The sequence below is a fragment of the Schistosoma haematobium genome, chromosome 5 (genome assembly GCF_000699445.3).
Source record: "Schistosoma haematobium chromosome 5, whole genome shotgun sequence".
NCBI lineage: Eukaryota > Metazoa > Platyhelminthes > Trematoda > Strigeidida > Schistosomatidae > Schistosoma > Schistosoma haematobium.
The window spans coordinates 11,429,600-11,453,764 of NC_067200.1; the positions used below are offsets into that span (position 1 = coordinate 11,429,600).

Here is a 24,165-nt window from a genome sequence, read left to right on the forward strand (position 1 = left end):
GCTAGCGACTGCAGAGGTTGTTGAGCACGGCGTTCCCACTCGTGATCTGGTGCGGATGCATCACCGGGCGCCTTCAGCTAGGTGAGTCCATTAAAACTAATGTGGTCAGTATCCAATGTCGAAAACTTACAGAGCTATTTATCTTGGGGATTTATTTACCGCTACACGCCCCTATAAAGCGTCCCGGGCTTCTTTTACGACCTTCCAGACCATTCTGGACCATGTCGATGCTAAAACATTTCTGACTTTGTATGCAGTATTCATGCCTCCTAAACTCGAGTGCTGGGTAGAAACCAGCCCTGACGAAAAAGAGACAGAGAAATGTTGGAAAAGTTTCAAAGTACCGCAACTAAGTTGATTTATGGGATGATGAAGCTCCTATATGATGCCTGACTGCTAAATGAAACTGTTTCGGCTTTCATATAACAGGATCAGAAGCTACTCGATCGCAGTTTTCAAATTACTTAGTGCTAAAGTTTCACTTAATATGCCTTAGCTTTTCTTGTCTACCAGAACAGAAAACTTATGAGGAAAGTATTAAAAGGTTCACAAGCCGAGGACAAGTTACTTGTCATCTGACTACTGACTTTCCTATTGAGTCGCCAATGAATGAAGCTCAATACCTCAACACATAAATAAAGCTCCATTTGTCGTCGCTTTCTAAAGAAAGTTGTCCACCATTGTCACGACTAACACAGGTCAGTTAACCTCTTATCCTTTCCAAAGTGAAAATGAAATTCTTAAATCAAAAGTTTAGAACTCTGAACCTGAAATATTCTAATTGGCTTATAATCCTAAATAAATGATCCGCACTAAGTAATAAGAATAGTACTCAACTTCATTGGATTATGATAATGTAAGATCATTGATGGACCTATGAACTCGAGACATTGAATGTCTTATGTAGAGTGGCAGGTTTGAGGCTTTGTTTGTACGGTTGCTACTAAGTGCAACAAATCAATCACCTCAATATGAGTGATAGTCTGTGTAATATTGCTCGATATATTACATTACTAACGGATGAAGACAGGTTCGTTCGAAAAAAAGCATTGAAGTCTGTGGAAGACTACTTGAATACTAACAGCGATAAAGAAAGTACCATTTTTAGTTCAGTAGCAGAAAATCTGGCAAAGACTTTGAATGATCCTGTTGAGGTCAATCGCGAACTTGCAGTGAAAGTTTTAAAGCTGTCCATAGATGTAACTAATGATGTGACACCTTTGCTTGCATTATTAGTGCCTGTGCTGGTTATGCGTTTAGGACAGAAAGAAATAATAGAACATTCCGAAGAGATTCGCTACTCCACACTTAATCTCTTATATATTTTGCTGAATAGAACTGATGAGATATCTCCATTTGTCGATGATTATATCTCAGTAATTCAAAAGACACTTGTCGATCCATATCATGAAATTAAAAAATTGTCTTGTAAAATTGCAGTGGTTTTATCGCAGAGAAAATGCCATCGATTTTATCAAATTTCGGAGTCTATTTTACTGCCTATGTTGTCAAATCTTACACATCAACATTCGAAAGTTAGATTAGAAACTGTGGTCGCTCTTGAAAAGGTTTTGCTGCACAGCCAGGGAAAGCTTGTTGAAAATGTTATCGCACCATTAACCCAAAGACTTTTTGATTCGTCATCAGCAGTTAGACGAGCTGTTATTGAACTTGTGGGCTCATGGTTGTTGGATTTACCTGATCGGTATTCATATCAAACAAAGTTATTGCCTCTACTTCTTTCCGGTTTCATTGACGAATCAGATGAAATCCGTATGGTTGCTACAAAATTGTGGCATCATATAGGTAAGTTAGGAAGGTTGATTAAACTTTGTAAGCTTTCAGGACTTAAGTTTGAAAAAGAGAACGAAGAGCAGCTGAAAGATAAACTGGATTTCGATCACGGTCCTCCATTTCACTATCCATGTGGGTGCAAACGACCAATACTGGGTATGTTTTCCAAGGAAGTAGTATCCTTACAAAGGTGCTTGATTAATCCAAAGCTTAAACTGCATCAGTAATTTGCTGTTGTCACATTAAGTTAAGAGTCATGATGTTACCTGTTAAAACAATTTAATTTTGTACTTAATATGAATTCGAACTGATGAACTAAATTTAGCGATACGATTCATTCTCTTCGATATCAACGCAGTTTTCCATAAGTCCATGTCCTTGTTTCAGTAAAGCGGAAAGTGTCCTATTAAGTTTGCTCCTTCATTGACAACCTTAGTACTGAGTCGAATACAGTAAATTCCATATTACGTTTGACTAATTCCACAAAGCATATTATTTATGTAAACACTGATGCGGGCGTCTTCTCACTGTTTTATAATCATTCTCTAAAAAAAACACCGAGCCAAAATTTGTGGTCAGGCGAAAATGGCAGGATTTACTTTTCATATTAAACCAATCGGGTAGTTGGTTGACACAAGGATTACGCATTCAAATCAAGGGTCAACGTCATATAATGTAAGGCGTATCTATTCAGGCCAGGGGTGTATTTCAAAACCCTTCTCTTGAAAATGCTGATTGTCATGTGAGTACTTAGACGTTTCGGGAGCCATCAAATTTATATTGGGGAATCACTTTTCGTTGGCAAGTAGTTGACTATTTCCTATCTTTAACGGTCATTTTATTGAAGATATTAACAACACTAATAGTACACTTACTGTAGTTTTTTCTTCCACACGTTGAGCCAAGCTACTTTATTTTCGTAATAATATGCTACCATAAATGTTTATTGAAAGAGTATGCTTTTCTACAGGTTGTCGAGAGCTTGTCTACAGATCGGCATCCAAACTATTTCCAGGTTTATGTAAAGATCTTTCAGACTGGCAAGAAGCAACGCGTTTAAAAGCAGCCAGTTTAATACCCATATTAATATTACATCTTGAAGAATCTGCTACTCAACATACTCAACATCTTTTAACGGGTATTGCAAATGGTCTAGCTGATGCACTTAGTCGAATATCACCTGTGGGAAATATGTCTTTAATAAATATGATGCCTATAGTTTCATTTCGGAAGGAAACATCTTCGTCAAGTACAACCACTGCTGACAGAGTAGATGTAATGAGTTTAGTCGTTACACATGCCACATCTCAGGTGTTTAGTTTATCTGAAGCCAACGAGGCAATTAAAATTATCAATCAATTATTTATTGCTGCTCAAGTTTTGGGTTGCATGATCCCCACTAAGGTGAGTTTTTAATATTTTTAGTACTTAGATTATCCGTTTGATACTTATTTCGTAAGAATGTTTCAGGAGTACAAGATAATGTTTTAGTGGAACAGTTCAGAGACCTCGAGGACCAATCACCATATATCACTTGTTCTTTTTTGAACACCAGTCTAGTGTTCTACTCAATTGAAATAAAGTTCATTGACTTAGTTTCTAGTCGAACTGATTTCTAGAAGTTAAAATATTCAAATATGTCCAATGTTTACTTAATTCTAATCTAATTAGTAGAGTCCACGAGATAATCCTTCGGGGAACGGCTGATCCCTATACTACTATCCACTTTATTTGACACATTAAAGCGGCACCTGTTAGAAAAATCAGTCTTTTTCTCATTGAATGATTACTGGCAAACGCCATCCTAGAAGCTTTTTACCTTTTGAGTAGAAAGTCATAATTGAGCTCTCCAAACTCCAGTTTTTCCAATCGCACCACTGAAACTTCAGTCCCAACCTAGTAACAGCTATTTCAGCGTTTAAATCCTTCTTAATAACTTGGAAAAGTTTTAGATCATTATGCATGATGTTTAAATATTGGTTTTTATTCGTTGGTATATTAATATGAGGAAATGGTGTTTCAGTAAATAGGGAATTAGTTCTGTCTTTGATCTGCTGTTTTAAATGACTAACTCAGATATTTTGATTAGATTTACGCAAGTTTGTTTATTTATGACTTTTAAACATAAGGTCTAATATTTGCAAATTCCAATGCTATTTATCAATTCCCCTCAATATCTGTATAATTCTAGGTAGATTAACGAATTATTCAAACAAATAGTGGAAAAAGATTTAAGTTAAACGTGGAATTGAAATTGAAGTGTATACCGATGTGTGATTTGCTTAAATGGATTGAATTACTAGGAAGATTAAAGTTCATGTATCCTGTTTTTTTAATGGATGACCCATTTACTGTTTACAGTTAATTAGATCTCATGGAAGAAATCTCATTTACCTATCAAAATTTATCCTAAATTTTTTGGATGTATTGCGGGAGCGTTTTTAAATAAAAAATAAGTATTAGATTAAATATACGCCTATACATTCTCATACTTGGTATGTTAGTAAACTAGCCAAATTTATTTTCTTATTAGCAAGTTTACACGAAAAATGAGACTACTACTCTATAAATGCACACTTCTCACAACAATAGCAACTGACGATAAACATCAGTTACTCAAACCCACTCGTAAACCATTTATACACATTACAACCAATAAATCGATGAATATTTTCGCACCAATTTTTATGTCCTAAAATAAAAATGTTTTCTTGAGTTATGATTACGAATATTTTCCGAAACGTAAGCAAGGTCAAATGAGGGGTATGTACAAAGTTTTCTGCATACAAAATGTAAATTTATGGATATGTATTCCTATGGCTTCCGATGTGTCCAACAGGCGGATTATAGGAACATAGAACAAGTTCAACAGAATTCTTTAGATAAACATAAAGGCTAAATTTGTCTCGGTGTGGTGATCTGATGTCCCGGAGGGGAGCTTTTCGTCATTTGGAATTTTTTTCGGTCAACTAAACAGGACTATGTTCAGAAATCCGATAGTATGATTGCTTAGTTATGCGCCTAGTACGAGTATACCAAAAGTATATCGATAAAACTCACAGCTGAAGGGAATTCTCAAGCAGTTTGTTCTGTCTTAACGGGAAATGGGGAGGGGTATTGTACCACCAACAGTTTAATCACATCAAGTACCGTAGGTATCATAAAGTTGCTGGAATTTCCGAGACTGGGTTTCCTGTTAGTGGTAAAATACTTCTTCCACTCACCATTCGAGGTAATAAACTTTGTAGGGATTCTTTTTGGCTCCTGAAAACAAACTCATGATTTGCATGTATCATGGTGTAAACTCCAGTGCTTTTTCCTTCAGAAAAACGAATAGGTCCAAACAACTGATACTTTGTAGTTTACGCCATAGTGACTATTTAAACATTGTAAATGAAAGACTAGATATTTATTTTCTGGTATGATACTCAGCAGTTCGTATCCATAATCCAACCAGGGATTGAGTTCAAGGCCTTCAGGTCTTTCAAGGGGTGCTCACCCTTTCAGCCACTAATAATTCTCAACGTCATTTAGATTTTGGCACCGTTCATGATTCACAGTCTTTTATTTATTGACTTAATAAAAAATCGGTTACTAATGCATTACCATCTTCGATTTGTGTTTGTATATAGCCAAGTAACTTAAGAACCATTGGTTATTCAGTTACATATATCCTATTTTTCACAATTGTCTACTTATCTATTTGTTTCTTGTCTAGTTTTGGTGGCATTTACTGGAACCATGTCTTGATCGTTGTACAGAATCTGCTGCACCATCATCATTAGCTGGCCATCTACTCCTTTTATCTGGTTTACTTCATGGTAGTCCATTAAACCAATTAATAATAACTGACGAAATGAAAGAGTTAAAGCGTGACTCATCATTGAATAAGTGTTCTACTAATGTGACTAATGCTTTCGCTAATACTACCAGTACTGCTACTACTTCTGATGATAGTCATTGTATTCATGGAAATGAAACTAATGAAAATAATGATTATCAAATGAAAAGTGGTCATGTCAAGGAGACCTATACACCAATCAATTATAGTACATTACATAAGATTATCTCTTATCTTTGTCAAAATGAATTAATCTCTGTCATATCGATTAATGCCAAAGCAGGTCTATTAGAATGTGTTCAAGTGTGTATTAAACATCTTGAAGAAGCGATTGTTTTATTAAAAAAGGAAACAGAACAACAGCAACAACAAGGGGATACTTTAGAAACTTTACAATTGAATGATGATAGTCATAAAAATATTATTCAAGCTACTTATAACGCAGCAAAATTAGTAATTCAAGACAACCAGGTAAGTAAGTAGATAACATTTTTCACTGTATTATGCATGAAGTTGTACATTATATAAATGCTTACGAGACGGGAATGTCCTGGTATTTTTTTCCATATATGGAGCCTTTAAATTATTATTCGTATGTGGATCTCGGTAAACTATATGTTATGCCAGTTTCATCAAACCCCAAACCGATTACATATTAATCCGAACAATCCAACAGTACTACCGACTTCTATAAAAGAGATACAGTTGAAAACCAGGCACTTATGTCTTTACAAGACTTAAATTAAGTTGTTCAGGTTGCCTTCTCAAGCTGATTGGTTGATCCATTTATTACATATAACAAGTAACCACATATTCTCCTAATTAGTAACTTAAAGAGCAGCTTATATCAATCCGAGTTATCTTTGACGCCTTAGTGCTGTTTGTCTGGCTTTTAAAGATTATGTTTGCAACTCGTTGGTAAGAGCATTTCTGCTCTATGCTTGTAAAACTTGTCCGACGCTAGCCTAGGATATCCAGTGACTCGGTGTTCGATCATAATTGTCTCCGAAAGATAGCTGACATTCGGTAACAACACCACATTGGTAATACAATGTATTTGGGCACAGTGACGATAATTTAGTTAGTATCACCATCTTGAAACAGTGTTCGGTGGCCCCCCGAATGCCCTAGTACGGCCGAGAGTGGGGTGAGTCCACTCTCCCTCTCGAAATGCTCTCATATGTCTACGCATATACAGCCACTGTCAGGGAAGTCCTAATTACTGCCTTCTCGAGGCGGGGGTTTTGTTTACGAAATTGAGAGAACGAACAACAAATGTCTAGCGCTCTGACCGGCTTGGTGGACACGGAGGGTCCGTCTAGGGGAGTTGGAAAACCCTGATTTCAAGTCAATGGTGCACATGAGCTCCAGGATCCTGAAGGAACAAATCGTTGGTCACCGGCTACCATGGGGCTTCATCTCCTAATGTTGCTTCACTGCCTTGTGGATCAGACATTTAGGTAGCAGGTTCCGGGTGTAGCCCCCTAAGAAAACCATCTGCTTCGGTTTGGTCACCCGGGTAGTATCACAGTCCACACACAAATCAATACTTGACTATTGTACTCTCCTTCACTCACTCATTCCTTTATAATGTCTTTTTATTTTGTATGTTGCATACCTTCCTTGGTGCTCCGTCGCACCATAATTTATGTATATCAAGTAAATAAAAGAAGTAACCGCAAGAATCTAAAGAGTATTCACAAAAGTATGAGATCTTAGTTTACTTAGTCTACATAGAAAAAAGTTATTTACTTATTCGATAAAACTGTGGGAGGGACACTGGAAACTTATGGTGATGTGGTTTGCACCTAACGAGTATCCGTTGTTTTTGTAGTTAATAAATGTATTTCCCTATTCAGTACCTTTTCATCCAATATCTTTTCTACACTCACATATTTTACAATCCTTTACGACAATGCCTATCATTATTAGGAATATAGAAACCATTATTTCTACTTACCTCTTGTTAATTCTCCGTCACTGCTCTATTTGTTGTCATAGGGCATTTTCGTTTGTGATATTGTTATAGTAGGTAGAACTCTGTCAGCCCGTTTTGAATTCAGATCATATTATTTGAAATTGCACATGAAAAACGCTGTTGTACAGTAACTAGCCACGTACACAGACACGTCACTCTACTGTAAACCACTGTCTTCGTGTTAACAGTTAATAATACTGCTACCCAGTTGTGAGGGCGGAATAAGGCTGAATGAAGTTCGAAACTGTGACCTTGTTAGTTGAGAGCTGAAGCTTTTCAATCATTCGATAATTGGCAGTTTCATACACCTTGATAAAAACTGAATTTGTGTCTAGTCGTCCAAAGAAAACCTTTTCGTTCAGTGTCTGTCATTTCCGTTACGTATTGCCCCGAATATACTGTCCTAAGAGTTTTTCCCACCTTAACTTTAGATCCGTTCATGTTTGTTTGAAATAATTCTTGGATCGGGTGCAATTTGGCCAGAAAATGATTTGATTTCATCAGATTTCGGTCGTACAGTTCTTAGTTCATGTGATAAACTCATGCAATGGTTAGCAGCCTGTCACCGTGACTGTATAAATTTATCCAAACAATATCATCTCTCCACTGAGGAGGACTTTGAAGTAAATTCAACAACAGTTAGTCATATGGATCAACTGTTTTTCAGCTGCATGCCTAAGGTAAGTTTATTTTTTGTGCGTCGTTAAAACTCGATCACTTTTTGGTAGGTTTATTTTTATAAACTGTATTTATATACATGTATGCGTAATTCATACTACTATTTATAATATCGTTTACACATATATGCTCCTTAAGATTGTTGATAAACCCTGGTCAACTATAAAGTATATATCGAAAGAGATGACTGTAAATTTTAAAAAGTTCAAGACAATATGTATGAAGCGATGACCCACCGATTGTGTGAGAATTCGGTTCACCAACTCAGTGGTCCGAATCCTACTCCAACTACATGAATTTGGACAACTGCATAGTATCACTAGCCCGTTTTACTAGAAATATGGCTCAAACCGAAATACTCTAATTTTTATCTGGTAAATGAGTTGATAAATATATGTTATAGGAAAACATATGCAATAAAATAATAGTTACTTATAAGTAACACTATCCGACTACGTAAAGTAAATAGCATCAGTCCTTTGTTGAAAATACATATATTTAATGTAAATTCAAACTTTCGTTTTCAGTTGCATAGTTGGTCGTTTTTTCTCTTGTTACTCAGTTAATTTGTAGATTAAATGAAGATTTGAAAAAATCTATTTCATGGAATCCACGTTCAGTTGGATTAGCGATACTTTCACGTTGTTTACAAATAGCTACTGGACCGGCACTATTATTCACATTTAATAATCATGATAATAATAGTCAAAATAAAAAAGAATGTTTAGCAGCTGTGCTGGATCTTTTAGAACGTGGTTGTCGATTAAATCGTGCACCCTGTGGCGGTGGTGTTGACAATGGTAGTAGTAATAGTAGTCAGTTTGATAAATCACCCGGCGGTACAGATCCATTAACATTAGCTAGTGAGGCTGAACTTCGTCTACGTGGTTTAATGTTGCTTACAAAACTGACAGATAATAATCAGATCAGAGTAAGTTTACATTATTATTATTATTATTATTATTATTATTATTACTATTATTATTATTATTATTCATTGTTTATAGTAAATATTGATTGACATCGAGGAAGCCCATCTCAAGATAAATTTGTGCCAACAGAGGCTAACGATTTACAGTTCTAAGTATTAAATGCGGGAAGTTATAAACCCTTCATATCCATTGACTATCTGATCAGTGAATAACATCATCTAAATTTTAAATTATTCAATATTAGATTTTTTTTTACATGGTATTAGTTATTTAAAGGTTGATGTAATTGTTGCATAAGTCTTATTTAACAATATTGTGGAATGGTGACTCCCTGTTTAGTGTGTCACAATTACTAAGTCGCAGGTTTGAACCCCGTTCCAACTAATTTGTTTTAGGCAACTGGGTTTAGTTACTGACTTGATATTAGAGTGCTGTCAATCATAGCCAACTATTATTACAACATGTACGTACCTATGTAAATTCGTTAACAGTTTGGGTAGTTAATTTTTTCGGATTTTTTTTATTTCAGATGGAGTCATATTGCTTTTCAACTTTTCAACATTATTATTTCAGTTGTAAAATGTACGAGATGTTTCTACTAAATATTATTGCTCATACTACATGGTTTGTAGAAATCTGAAATTTTTCACAATATCAAATCAATCTAATTATGTTTCGTTTTACAAATGGATTAGACTGATGCTGAAGATTCACTTCACAACTGGAGAAACGGCTTTGCAAAAGTTTAATACAGTCTTTCTTCGAGATGCCGATAAGCTCAATGAATTCAAGAGAGCTCTCAGCAACGAGTTCCAAGGTTCAAAAGACCTACTCAAAAAAGAGGAAACTAATACGGAGAACAACTGGAAGCGAATCAGAGAAGTACTAGCTTCAACGTGCCAGGAGGTGCTGGGCCTCAAGAAGCATCATTATAAAGAATGTATCTCGATCAAAACTCTGGGTAGGATTCAGGGAAGAATGAACAATAACACACCAATTAATAACGGTTGAACAAGAGTGGAGAAAGTGAAGGCATACTCAGAATATTCAGAAGCAAACAAGATAGTGAAGAGGAACATTAGAGCTGACAAGCTTAAATACGTCGAAGATCTATCAATGGCAACCGAAAAAGTTGCAAGAGAAGGAAATATGCGACAACGATATGATACAACGAAAAAACAAGCAGGGATATAGCAAACTAGAGAGACCGGTCAAGGACAAAGAAGGCAAGCCAATCACTAAGATTCAAGAACAGAGGAACAGGTGAATAGAACACTGAAGAACTCTTGAATAGACCAGCTCCACTAAACCCATCGGACATCGGGGCAGCACCTACAAACCTTCCCATACCTGTCACTTCACCAACGATCGAAGAAATCAGCATGGCCACTAGACAAACCATGAGTAGAAGAACAGCAGGACCTGACAATGTACCAGCCGAAGCACTGAAGTCAGGCATACAGGCAACTGCAAAGATACTCCATGTTCCATTCAGGGAAATTTGGGAGGAAGGACATCTCATCAAGATACCGAAGAAAGGCGATCTGAGCAAGTGTGAGGACTACAGATATCACACTACTATCAGGGACAGGAGAAGATTTTAAACAGATCGTTGTCAAATCGGATGGAAGATTCAGTAGACGCCCAACTTCGAGATCTGCAGGCTGGATTTCGTAAGGATCGCTTGTGCACCGACCTCATCGCGATACTACGAATCATTGTTGAGCAATTAATTGGATGAAACGCGTCATTATACATCAAATTCCTTGATTTTGAGAAAGCATTTGTCTTTAACACTATGGTGTACCTGAAGAGATTGTCAATATCACACAATTCATAAGACAGAAATTACTTCAAAGCGCTGCATGGATGTCAGCTGATAGGCGCATTCCAAGAGAGGACCGGTGTCAGACAAAACAACTTACTTTCACTCTTTCTATTTCTTCTGGCGGTCGACTGGATTATGAAGGCCTACACATCTGAGGGGAAGCACTGAATATAATGGACAGCTTGGATGCAGCTTGACGATCTGGACTTCACAGACGACCCAGTTCTCCTGTTCCGTACACCAACAAATGCATATGAAGACAGCCAGTATGCCTCATCATACACAAAGTAAAAATCATGATAGTGAAATACAACACAGAGAGCACCAACCTAATCACATTTGATAGGAAAGCACTGGAAGTGGTGAAAGCGTTTATGTGTCTAGGCAGCATCCTTGATAAACAAGGAGTATCCGATGTAGATGTAAAGGAAAGGACTAGAAAATCAAGGATAGCATCCCTATAGTTAAAGAACATATGCAACTCAGAATAACTGTCAGCCAATACCAAAGTCAAAATCTTCAATATAAACGTCAAGACAGTTCTATTGTAGAGAGTTGAAATTTGAAAACTACAACTATCATCAAAAAGGTACAGGTATTTACAAACGATTTTTTACGCAAGATATTCAATATCCGTTGACCGGGTACCACCACCAACAGCTTACTATGACAGAGAACAAAACAACTTCCAGCTAGAGAGGAAGTTAAGAAAAGACAAACATTACAGAAATCATCAGACTGCATCACGAAACAATCCCCAACTTGGAATCTCGAAGTCAGGAGGAAAAGAGGTGGACGCAAGAACACATTGCGCCGTAAATCAAAGGCAGGCACCAAAAGAATGAGTAACAATTGGAAAGAACTGGAAAGGAAATCTGAAGATAGAGTTGGTTGCAAAATTTTGGTCAGCAGCCTACGCTGCATCCAAATTTTTAACCCACCTTAGTGAGAATAGGTTTTTAACCCTCCTCTGTTCTTTAAATCTTTGATAGGTGGGTGCCTTAATAACTAAACAATTATCACTTCAATTCAATTATCTCATGGTCTACGTCACGAACTGACACTGGACAACTATTAAAAACTAAAACGTCCTGAACAGCTGTAATATCTTAGTATAAGACTCTTTAGCAGTGTACATTCACGACCTCACCTTGGATCAATCCTAGGAACTTCATTTAGTGCATTTGACGCTTAACTTTCAAACCACTAAGTTGACATCCACTGGTACAATTCCATCTCCAGTTAATTCACGATATTTGACAGTTTATTTTTTTAAAATGACATTGTCACATATCTGACACTTGAACCAATTTGTACCTTTTTATCTTTTTTTAAATTTTAACTTTCTAGGAAGTATTATCATCCCCAAAATATTTGGACTATTGTTTTTCTAAATTAATTTTACCCGTATGTGTATGGAGAGCTGGTCGTACATCAGAAGCCATGCGAAAAGCAGCTATTACAAGTTATTTAGCATTATTAGCTAGTGCTGTATCAATGTATCATTTATCTGAAATTGTTTTGAATTTACGAACTAACAGTGAAATCAACATAGATAATTGGCTTTTAACTAACAACATTGAATCTATGCATGAGATTATGCAAGAGTTAACAAATAGAGAGGAAGTCTGTGATATTAATAATACTAATTGTAAGTTAATTATCCTTTATACATAATAGGTGTATGGAATTTGTTTAATTTTCTAGTCCATCAACCGAAGGATGAGTCTACTGCACAGCAGTTCTCTCTATTCTAATTTATGGGTATGAACCATGCCCATTTCTAGTAGAGGATACTTGTAGGTTACTAGTATTCACTTATAGGTGTCTTCGAAACATCGCTCGTGTATTTTGGGGCCACTGAGTGGGCAACGCTGAGGTTACGTATGAGGTACTAGGTAAAGAAGGCAAATTCATTGGTGAGGTAGTGAATCCCCATCAACTGAGGTGTTTGTGACGTATGTGCTTGTACCCAACCGCCGCCTACCTCAACGGGAAGTGTTGTTTGGTGTAGGAGTAGACTGGAAGAAAGCTATAATGACGAAAACCAAGACGACATTACTCCATGAAATGACTGACAATTCGATTGAGCTATGTAACTAGGTGGAGACTATCTATTATAATTTGTAGCATTGTGCCCTTTCAATATATAACGTAATGATACCGCCAATTAGAGAACAGCGACTTATCCCGTAGAAAACTAACTCGCTAAAAAAACGCTAACCAGAAAAAATTATTCAAACCTTTTAAACTCTGCCCTGGGAGTCAGGAGATCTTCATTTAGAAGAATTATGACGCCTCATGATGAAAGCCGAATCCCTTCGGAAGTTACGAGGCCGATGCCCCTTCTGACAACCAGAGCGACCATTTATTTAGGTACATGGAATGTTCGTACAATGTGGGACACCGGAAGAGCCTTCCAAATTGCTGCAGAAATGAGAAGATACAACCTAGAGGTACTTGGGATTAGTGAAACACATTGGACACAAGTTGGACAACAACGACTAACTACAGGAGAGTTCCTGTTATACTCCGGCCATGAAGAAGAAAATGCACCACATACACAAGGAGTTGCATTGATGCTGTCCAAACAAGCGCAAAATGCACTTATAGGATGGGAATCTCATGGACCAAGGATCATCAAAGCCTCGTTTAAAACAAAGAAAGAGGGCATTTCAATGAACATCATCCAATGCTATGCGCCTACCAACGATTACAATGAAGACGCTAAAGATCAATTCTACAATAGGCTGCAGTCAATAGTCCAGAAGTGCCCAACAAAGGACCTGACCATTCTGATGGGAGATTTCAACGCCAAGGTTGGAACGGACAACACTGGGTATGAAGACATCATGGGACGACACGGACTGGGAGAAAGAAACGAAAATGGTGAGAGATTTGCAAATCTATGTGCCTTCAATAAGCTGGTCATAGGCGGCACCATATTACCACATAAACGCATACACAAAACCACATGGACTTCACCGGATCACTCTACACAAAACCAAATCGACCATATTTGCATCAACAAAACGTTCAGGAGGACTATAGAGGACGTGAGAACCAAGAGAGGAGCTGATATAGCATCAGATCATCACTTACTGGTCGCCAAGATGAAATTGAAACTCAAGAAGCACTGGACAACGGGGCAGACAGTATCACAAAAGTTCAATACGGCCTTTCTCCAGGATACTAACAAACTCAACAAATTCAAGATAGACCTCAGTAACAAGTCCCAGGCCTTTCATGATCTACTCAATGGAGAAGGAACTACTGTGGAGAGCAACTGGAAGGGGATCAAAGAGGCAATCACTTCAACATGTCATGAGGTCCTGGGTCACAAGAAGCACCACCACAAGGAATGGATCACTGTTGGTACACTGGATAAGATTCAAGAAAGGAGGAACAAGAAGGCAGCGATCAATACCAGCCGAACAAGAACAGAAAAAGCCAAGGCACAAGCTGAATACACGGAAATAAACAAACAAGTGAAGAGGAGCATCAGAACCGACAAACGTAAATATGTGGAAGATTTAGCAACGACGGCGGAAAAGGCTGCAAGAGAAGGAAACATGAGACAATTGTATGACACGACAAAGAAACTCTCTGGAAATCGCCGCAAACCAGAACGACCAGTGAAAAGCAGGGAAGGCAAGGTAATCACCAACATTGAAGAGCAACAAAACAGGTGGGTAGAACACTTCAAAGAACTGTTGTATCGACCAGCTCCACTGAACCCACCCAACATCGAAGCAGCACCCACGGACCTCCCAATCAATGTTGGCCCACCAACAATTGAAGAAATCAGCATGGCCATCAGACAAATCAAGAGTGGCAAAGCAGCAGGACCGGACAACATTCCAGCAGAGGCACTAAAAGCAGACGTAGCGGCAACTGCAAGGATACTCCACATTCTCTTCAATAAGATTTGGGATGAGGAACAAGTACCAACAGACTGGAAAGAAGGACTACTGATCAAAATACCGAAGAAAGGCGATCTCAGCAAGTGTGATAACTACAGGGGCATCACTCTTCTCTCAATACCGGGAAAAGTCTTCAACAGGGTATTGTTAAACAGGATGAAGGACTGCGTAGACGCCCAACTTCGTGACCAACAGGCAGGATTCCGTAAGGATAGATCGTGTACAGACCAAATCGCAACTCTACGGATCATTGTGGAACAATCAATTGAATGGAATTCATCACTCTACATCAACTTCATTGACTACGAAAAGGCATTTGACAGCGTGGACAGAACAACACTATGGAAACTTCTTCGACACTACGGCGTGCCTCAGAAGATAGTCAATATCATACAGAACTCATATGATGGATTACACTGCAAAATCGTGCATGGAGGACAGTTGACAAAGTCGTTCAAAGTGAAGACCGGTGTTAGGCAAGGTTGCTTACTCTCACCCTTTCTCTTTCTCCTGGTGATCGACTGGATCATGAAGACGTCAACGTCTGAAGGGAAACGCGGGATACACTGGACACCTAGGATGCAGCTGGACGATCTAGACTTCGCAGATGATCTTGCCCTCCTATCGCAATCGCAACAACAAATGCAGGAGAAGACGACCAGTGTAGCAGCAGCCTCAGCAGCAGTAGGTCTCAATATACACAAAGGGAAAAACAGGATTCTCCGATACAGCACAGCATGCACCAATCCAATCACAATTGACGGAGAAGATTTGGAACATGTAAAAACCTTTACATGTTTGGGCAGCATCATTGATGAACAGGGTGGATCTGATGCAGATGTGAAGGCGCGGATCGGCAAAGCAAGAGCAGCATATTTAGAACTGAGGAACATCTTGAACTCCAAGCAACTGTCAACCAATACCAAGGTCAGGATTTTCAATACAAATGTCAAGACAGTTCTACTGTATGGGGCAGAAACCTGGAGAACTACAAAAGCCATCATCCAGAAAATACAGGTGTTTATTAACAATTGTCTACGCAAAATACTTCAGATCCATTGGCCGGACACTATTAGCAACAACGTACTGTGGGAGAGAACAAACCAGATCCCAGTGGAGGAAGAAATCAGGAAGAAGCGCTGGAAGTGGATAGGACACACATTGAGGAAAGCACCCAGCTGCGTCACAAGACAAGCCCTCACTTGGAATCCTGAAGGTCAAAGGAAAAGAGGAAGACCAAAGAACACATTACGCCGAGAAATGGAGATAGACATGAGAAAAATGAACAAGAATTGGATGGAACTAGAAAAGAAGGCTCAGGACAGAGTGGGTTGGAGAATGCTGGTCAGCGGCCTATGCTCCATTGAGAGTAACAGGCGTAAGTAAGTAAGACTTATCGACCGGACCAATGATACATAAACCCTTACGAGCAGCCTAGATTCCTTATCGGTTCTTCTTCCTGATATTATTACCATGCCCACCACTTTACGATTTGTCTCGATAATTTTATCTAGCTATGTAATGTAGCAACTTGTACGTGTGCACATACGTCAGATTTCACATTGATCCTGATTGACTGGAACTTACATCACGGACAACCATTAAAAACCAAGAAACACTAGATAGCTTATTTATCTTAATACGAGACAAGTATTCATTCTTATCAACCTATTTACCATCTTTGTCTAGTACTCTGAGTCTTACTTAAACTGGTCACTCGACGTTCCCAACATACACGATCCATTGATCTAAAACACCGGTTATCAAATTACTAGTAGCTTACATATGTTTTCTACTTCTCAAGATCATGTTTGACAACCGTAAAAGATTGAATAATGCATGTTTTGTAGTGGATGTCTCATTTGTGAATTGTAAACGGATTAAAATCCGTAATAGATTTACATAGAAACTGTTTACTATGGTGAAAATTGACTTATTTTTTGAAATCATTGTTTTATATTTTATTACTAGACGTGACGACTGAATGTTTCTAATGACGGTATAAATAATGTGGCGTACAAATATTGTGTTTCCAAAGAATACTTTGATAGGAAGAGACTATTTGTATATTAGAACTGTATACTTAATTGCTTTCTTGCAGAGGGTTTTTTTTAATAAAATTGTGAGAACGAAAAGCGAATGTCTGGCGGGTTGGTGGATATGGAGAATCCACCTAGGGAGGTCGGGGAATCCTGATTCTAAACCAATGATGCATATGGGCTCCAGGGTCCTGAGGGAACAAAAGGCGTATGAACCAATTGTTGGTCGCCGGCTACCATGGGACTGTATCTCCTAACGTTGCTCCACTGCCTTGTGGATCAGACCTTCAGGTCGAAGGGTCCGGGTGTGATCCTCTAAGAAAGTCACCTGCTTCGGTTTTCACACCGCTGCAGTATCACACACAAAGCAATTGACTTGTGTGGCGTATATGTATTCGGTGCCCTTTTGTACCAATGTTTATATGTTTAAATAAATAAATAAATGTGAGGTATCAGTTCAATAATTAATGTCACATATCATCGACTTCATTTAGGGTTGCTCACAACAGCGATTACATTCTTCCAATGTAGTCCTGCTCTTACCAGCCTGGCAGTGGCCTTCATATATACCTTTCATAAATCTTCTTCAACAGGTACAACTTTATAACCTCTTTAATTGATTGATCTATGTTACTTGCGTAGAACTTTACTTCCAACTTGTATAAAGATGTCGTGCTCACCACTCGACCTGTAAATTATGTGTTCGATCTTGTGTGTGCTAGTCTTTAGTTCCTTCAACTGATATCGTCAGTCCGTAGTGTAAACTGTCCTTAATTCATTGATTGTAATCACTTCATATATTTTTTCTCACAATTCTATTTATTTAATTATTTACAGCTAACAATGAGATACAATCCTTTCCAAAATATAGTAATCTACCAAGTTTATCTGGCTCCTTGTTATCTTTGATGTTGGCACGTTTAGGCTCATTATTAGATGATGATTTGGAAGGGACCAGACGTTTAGCTTGTCTTTGTTTGACCATATTCTTTAATGGTCTTCTTATACCTTCACCACCAATATCACCGGCATCTTCATCATCGATGGAGTTGTCTAACGGTAATCAAAATCATTATGAAGGAAATCGAGTTATAGATTTTCTCAATTCACCTACATGGATTCAACCGCTTACTACTACTATTACTAATACTGTTAGCAGTAGTAATCATGAATTGGTCAAAGAACATAGTGTATTATTGCCTTATTGTCCACTGGCCAATTCATTTGGTGATCAAGTCTATCGTTTTTATGGTAATTTTATTAAGCGTCTTAATGATTCGAAAGATCAAGTAAGTTCTACTTTCCCATTACTGACCTCTTTGACTATTATTATTATTATTACTATTATTATTATTATTATTATTATTATTATTAATTAGTGTATTGACAGTAATAAGATTTACCTCGTAGTTAAATATCAATTTAGTCAGATGAATAGTTCCATATATTAGAAGAAAAAATAATTAATCGTGTAGTTACATGAACGGCTCACTTAGACTTTGTTCTACTTATCGCTAATACAATTTTCAGATTCTGTTTTTACAATTTCATTAGTGTAATAATATTGTAAATCAAGTTTTACTATAATTCTACAGTTTAGTAACTTGCGGACATAATATTTCACTGGAATGTTCCCAATTCAGGGTAAAAATTGGAACGAAACAAAAATATATATGCCAAAACCCGAGTGGCAAAAGTTACAGTGGCAAAATATTTCTATGAGTTACTATGGGATAAACATGAAAATCTGATAACTTGAGTCCATCTGTAGGCGCTAACCAGTTGCATAATGGACTAATCAGCACTTCTCATCTTGATCTTAGGTATACAGTACTCGAAATTCTATTCATCGTAGACTAGTTTCGTTTGGGGTATGACTAAAATTCATGGAGCACTAGACTGCTGTTACATCCTAGTATGTGACTCCTCAGCAGTGCTCACGCAACGTCGAACTGGGGATCGAAACACGACCTTTACGTCTCGTGGTCCAGCGGTGCAATTCCAAATTTAATCAGTTTGTGATTTAGTTCAATGATCATGCACTACCATAGGTACCTTTTCTGAACATCATTCTCTCTAGAACTTCATTAGTATCTTGAAGTAAGTTACTAGTGAGCTAAATGTTATAGTTTAGTTTTTCGTTTAAACAGTTATTGTCAAATTATGATGAAAAATTTTGTTATTTCGTGGATAAATTTTCTCCTTGTATCTTGGGTTTGGAGACTACTGCATGTATATTAGGGCTTAAACATCTGAATACTTTCATTTTTTGGACCAAATAGCTGGTTGAACTCGGGAATAAGAAGCTTGTTGTTTTGACATTGGAACTGGTCATCTCACAAAACAATTTCATAGATATATATACAGTTATACCTTGTTGCTGTCAACAGTAATATATATATATATATATATATATATATATATATATATATATATATATATATATATATATCAGTATGGGGTTGTGGTGATTGTTGAGTTTTCGATTGAAATCACGAATCGATCATTGTTAGGCCATCATTGAAAATCTGGAAACACTGAACGGCCGTTTCGTATGTATGTTGGAGAGTCTAACGAAATGACTGAATTATGCTCAAAATTCCAATCTGTAAATCGGTAGCATTATTTCAAAATAGATGTAAGATATTTACAAACTTCAATTCTTTATATGTCTGTAGTGTTTGTACGCTTCAATGTATGCAATCGAAAGGGTGATTCTTCCTGGAATAGGTGTATAAAGATTATTTACAAACATATAATCCACTTATCCAGCTACTAGCTGTGTCAAAATTTACAGTAGCTGTCAATAATCGGAACTGTGACTAAAAACACAAAACTTGGAAGCTGTTACATCTGAAAAATACTCAAAGATTGTTTTACATATAAATAAATTATCACTTTTCTATAATAAATACGGAGAATATTGCAGATTCATTCAAACAATTCGTAATGATGATACACAGGAACCCAGATACGTTGCACATCATATCGTAAACTTGATCGAATTTGATATTACTTACTGAATCTTATTAAGTAGTACAATTTAGCAAGCAAACTTTATAGGGCACGAAAGCAATAAGTTTCACAGCTATCAAGCAGTACTGACATATGGTTTGTTCTGTCTTTTTTCTTTCTTTCCGGATTTATAACTAGATACGATTACTTATCTGTGAAACAATCAATGCATGGATTCGTCTACTTATTCCAATGTTAACATCATCAACAACAACCATTAAAACATCTCAGCAATTAAATCCAGTTTATACTGCTGTTATAGAAGATTTCCTAAATAACCTCATTATTCATTTAGATGATCCTAATTCACGAATACGTGCCAGTGTATCACGTGTTCTCTTGAGAATCAATCAATTCGCTCCAGATCTGGTGATTAAAGTTTTAAACAAAGCTAAATTATGTCATCATTCATCTCAATTATGTGATAAACTATTAGAATTTTGTCATTCACATTCTCAGTAATGTTCACAAGAAAATATTATCGATAAAATGACCGAGATGAATGAGAAACGAGTGATAAAAGGATTGAAATTGTGAAGTGGTATTGGCTACATTTTTGGATAATCTATGCTCCCACATATCTAATTAAGTTTTACACTGCTGTTGGCAAAATTTTTTTCTAATTAACTTTTGTTTTTATTGGCTAGTCTTTGTGTTACAACATTTTAATACAAAATGTACAACTTATGACGATAGGTTACATATATTTTTTATTTATTTATGTGAAATTACAAGTAAATAAAAGAAACTACTACTGAGAATGTTGTTCCTTTCTTTTTCGGTGTTTCTTTTTTGTTTTAGATTATTGGGTGATCAGTTTTTCACCTTTAAATCATATATACATGAATTGTAGTTTTTGCGCTAACTGACAGATATACACACAAAGATTTGTGTATATGTACACTTTTGTATGTATTTAATGGGTGCTTCCTGGTATCACGTAATTTTTTTTACGTTTACTAAGGTAATCCAGTATAGATATACTTTACCAACGATCTTCAACGAACAATCAAAATAATAAAAGCTGATTTTAAATATTAAAAATGCCATTATGAATAGTTTATTGTTGGATATCATGTTTTTGATTAGATTTTGAATGTTTGATGGATTGAATGAAGAGTTTTTTTGTGTGTAACGAGTAATTAAGTTTAGAGCGTAGACGTTAAGATTGGGTTGTTAGAGTTAGGCGTATTAGGATTTTAAAACGTTAAGGATATTAGGATTTATAGCCCAATATATGGATAATCACCCTGTAATAGGTTCATTTATCATCTTTAATCCCTATATCATGTTTTTTTTAATAAAGAGCTCTTTCATAAAAGCTGCATTCCGATTGATTAGGTCTTAGATCAGTTTTGAAATCCCTCCTAGCTGTCAGTGTGCCATATATTTACCGATAATGTACTAGATTTATTGGTGTTTAAAAGCTTTTTTAAACTTTCATTCGACTTTTAGTTTGCATTCTAGTGATGAAGTTTATTCTAAATAATGTGGAATGTTGTAACCGAGCGACCAAATGTTGGTTTACTCATTCAACTCTGCACCATATTTGGGGTTTAAATGTCTTTAAAGTATTTCTAGTGGTTAGGATTCTAAACTTTTAGCCACTAAGTCTTGGGTTTAAACCTTGCCACATCTCCTTCGGTCAGAGTAACCGGTATTTTATTAGTATCCAAATACTTAGTTAATTTATAAGTTATAGACATAAGAGTACAAGTCAAAAAATTTAAACAATGCCCCCCCCATACAGTGCAGGCCAGCACAAGGCTTAAATTGTAAAAAGACTAGGTACAACGAAACCAACACGACGTTAGTTCGTGAAGTTATTGGCTGCTAGTTGGTGCAGACTGACGACGTGATTAAATGTTGGTGATGTTAGCATAATACCAAAGAGGGTTGCAATGATAGTGACATATGCCTTCTTAACTTTCCGAATTTTACGTTTCAACATTAATCCACTCATTAAATTCTTCATTATTTCGTTTTCGAACCGTATTCTTTGCTTAGTTTTTTCACGGTAATTGACACTACAATTATTTTGATTTCTTTTCTATTCATCATGTTAATTTTAACTCGCTGTGATATAGTGTTGTGATTTTGATAGATTTATATCTGTCCCAAGTCGTTTTGTGTTCACTATTTTAAACTGAATTTCTTCCGTTGTTTGAGGTCTAATCATATTAATCAAAGCGAAGTGAGTTGGACGGATATTCATCTGTCACCCAACGAGCGATTGTGGTACTCCTATATGCGTAAAAATCACGACATAGCCTCATTGATCAAATAACATTTTTAGTTAGTCGCAGTCTCTGTGGTGTATTCATGGAGTGATGATACAACCTGTCTCCCGAATTCCAGTCGGAACCACAGATCGTGTGATTCAAAGTCTTATGTTTTTAGTACTTACTCACACATTCACAAAAAGTACCGTTCAATATGTATACACATTTCAAACTAGCTAACATTTTAGTATCACGTTAAACTGCAATTAATATTATTCGCACGCAAATCAATTGTATGAAACCTTATTCTTCGAAACCATCAAAACAGTCAATAAAATGATGCTTTTACAATTTAATTGATAATAATTGGGACTATCCTCTTATATTTTGACTGGAATTCGATCAGACTTATTTGGCGCATATGGAAACAAGTTTATGTAGACTAAAGGGAACGTGACTAGCAGTGGGATCCGGGACTCTCATTTCGTCCTATTTGAAACTCGTCAGCTGAATTTGCCTGAATTCCAGCGTTGGTATCCACTCTGTGATCCGAACGCAACACAAGTGAGTAGCTGTCTGGATTCAGTAACTAGATAGATGACACGTTGGCGTCTGGAGACATAGGTAATGTGTTTGAATCCTAGAGTAGACACTAACTCGGATAGAGTTACCTCCTGCTGACGAGTCTATAATCAAACAAAACTCGCATCCTGTGATTTGTTGTTGGTCACATTCCATCTATTTATGTAGCGATATTTTTACCATTTGATTGAAAATATACGGTACCCTAAGCTGAAAAATTTCTTCAAATCTAATGAATATCACTGTAACTATTCAAAAACAACTAAGTAGAACTTTCCACCAAATGAGAAACAATTTTTACTAAAACGATTAATTGTACTCTATAGTAAGTTGAATTTGTTTAGGAAATCTAATACTATTGTACTCATATCGAGTATTATATTGATTAGGTTCCGAGTTTCCTTGAACCGATGCTTTGACATTCCTTGCATTTCTATGTAATTAACTTGTACATTATAATTAATAATAAGTATCATAATTGCTGAACAGGTTGATGACTCAGTAGCTTGAAAACAAACGCTGTTGTTCATAGATACAGGTTAGGGGTTTCAGTTTCATTTCGCATAGTAATAACACGGATGCATCGACATATGACTAATGAGTCTTAAATAAGACTGGAGTTGCAACTTGTATTTTATTATTTAACCACTGTTCAAAATAATAATTATTTTATACTATTTTGAAATGTGTTAAATTTTAGTCAAGGACTTTTCGATTTCATCTTCCGTCGTAAAACACATTTCTTGATTCAGTGAGTTACTCATATAGATAAAAACCAATAGCGTGGAAGATGTTAGCTTGGAAATATTGCAAAAATATCAGAGAGTTTTTAGAAACTCAGTATATTCAAGTTGACCAATGATCGATAAACCAAACTGCATCCATACATTTTACTAAGTAACCATTCGGGACACTGCGAAATAAATTATTATGTTATCCTATTACAATAAGTATCAAGACATCTGTACTATGAGTAATTGTTGCCACGTGCCAAATAATAAAGCCTAATTAGCTGCAGTATAGGTCCTTCAGTAAGAAGCTGTACAAGTATAGAACTACCAGTGTGATACCTTCAAAAATCATGACTAGTTTTCACATAATTTTCAATGTCAAATAGAAACAGTTTAGATAGGAATTTACATTTAAAGTAAATTAGTTGGTAAGAAAAGATCTTTTATTCACTACAAAATTTCCTGACACACCCACGTGACTTGTTTTAATCTTAGAGCATAAACTATTCTAATCTTCCTACTTGTCCTATCATCTATATGTTTGACCATGCCAATTACTAATGTGTAACATTGGTTAGTGATTTATACAAATGTGTATACCA

At 36.5% G+C, this 24,165-nt stretch overlaps 1 protein-coding gene across 2 annotated transcripts; it reads left to right on the top strand.

Annotated features, from left to right (window-relative positions):
• The first annotated feature begins 902 nt into the window (after positions 1–902).
• HEATR2_1 (HEAT repeat-containing protein 2) lies at positions 903–21,057 on the top strand. Of its 2 annotated transcripts, XM_051217481.1 has the most exons (9): positions 903–1,806; positions 1,846–1,950; positions 2,765–3,198; positions 5,513–6,106; positions 8,045–8,293; positions 8,854–9,222; positions 12,402–12,702; positions 17,851–18,302; positions 20,167–21,057. In XM_051217481.1, exons 1-9 carry the CDS (start codon positions 972–974, stop codon positions 20,488–20,490), a joined length of 3,663 nt encoding a protein of 1,220 aa, XP_051064893.1. In that variant the 5' UTR covers positions 903–971; the 3' UTR covers positions 20,491–21,057. The 2 variants fall into 2 exon arrangements, with proteins under 2 accessions (XP_051064893.1, XP_051064894.1); XM_051217482.1 differs by lacking the exons at positions 903–1,806; positions 1,846–1,950; positions 2,765–3,198; positions 5,513–6,106; positions 8,045–8,293 and adding an exon at positions 9,753–12,043 and having other exon boundaries at positions 8,783–9,222.
• Positions 21,058–24,165: the final 3,108 nt, after the last annotated feature.

Coding starts and splice junctions, on each gene's coding strand:
- HEATR2_1 (XM_051217481.1), top strand. CDS start 972: ATGAGTGATAGTCTGTGTAATATTGCTCGATATATTACATTACTAACG. Junction 1,951..2,764: donor GTGCAAACGACCAATACTGG/GTATGTTTTCCA, acceptor GCTTTTCTACAG/GTTGTCGAGAGCTTGTCTAC. Junction 8,294..8,853: donor TTTTCAGCTGCATGCCTAAG/GTAAGTTTATTT, acceptor CTTGTTACTCAG/TTAATTTGTAGATTAAATGA.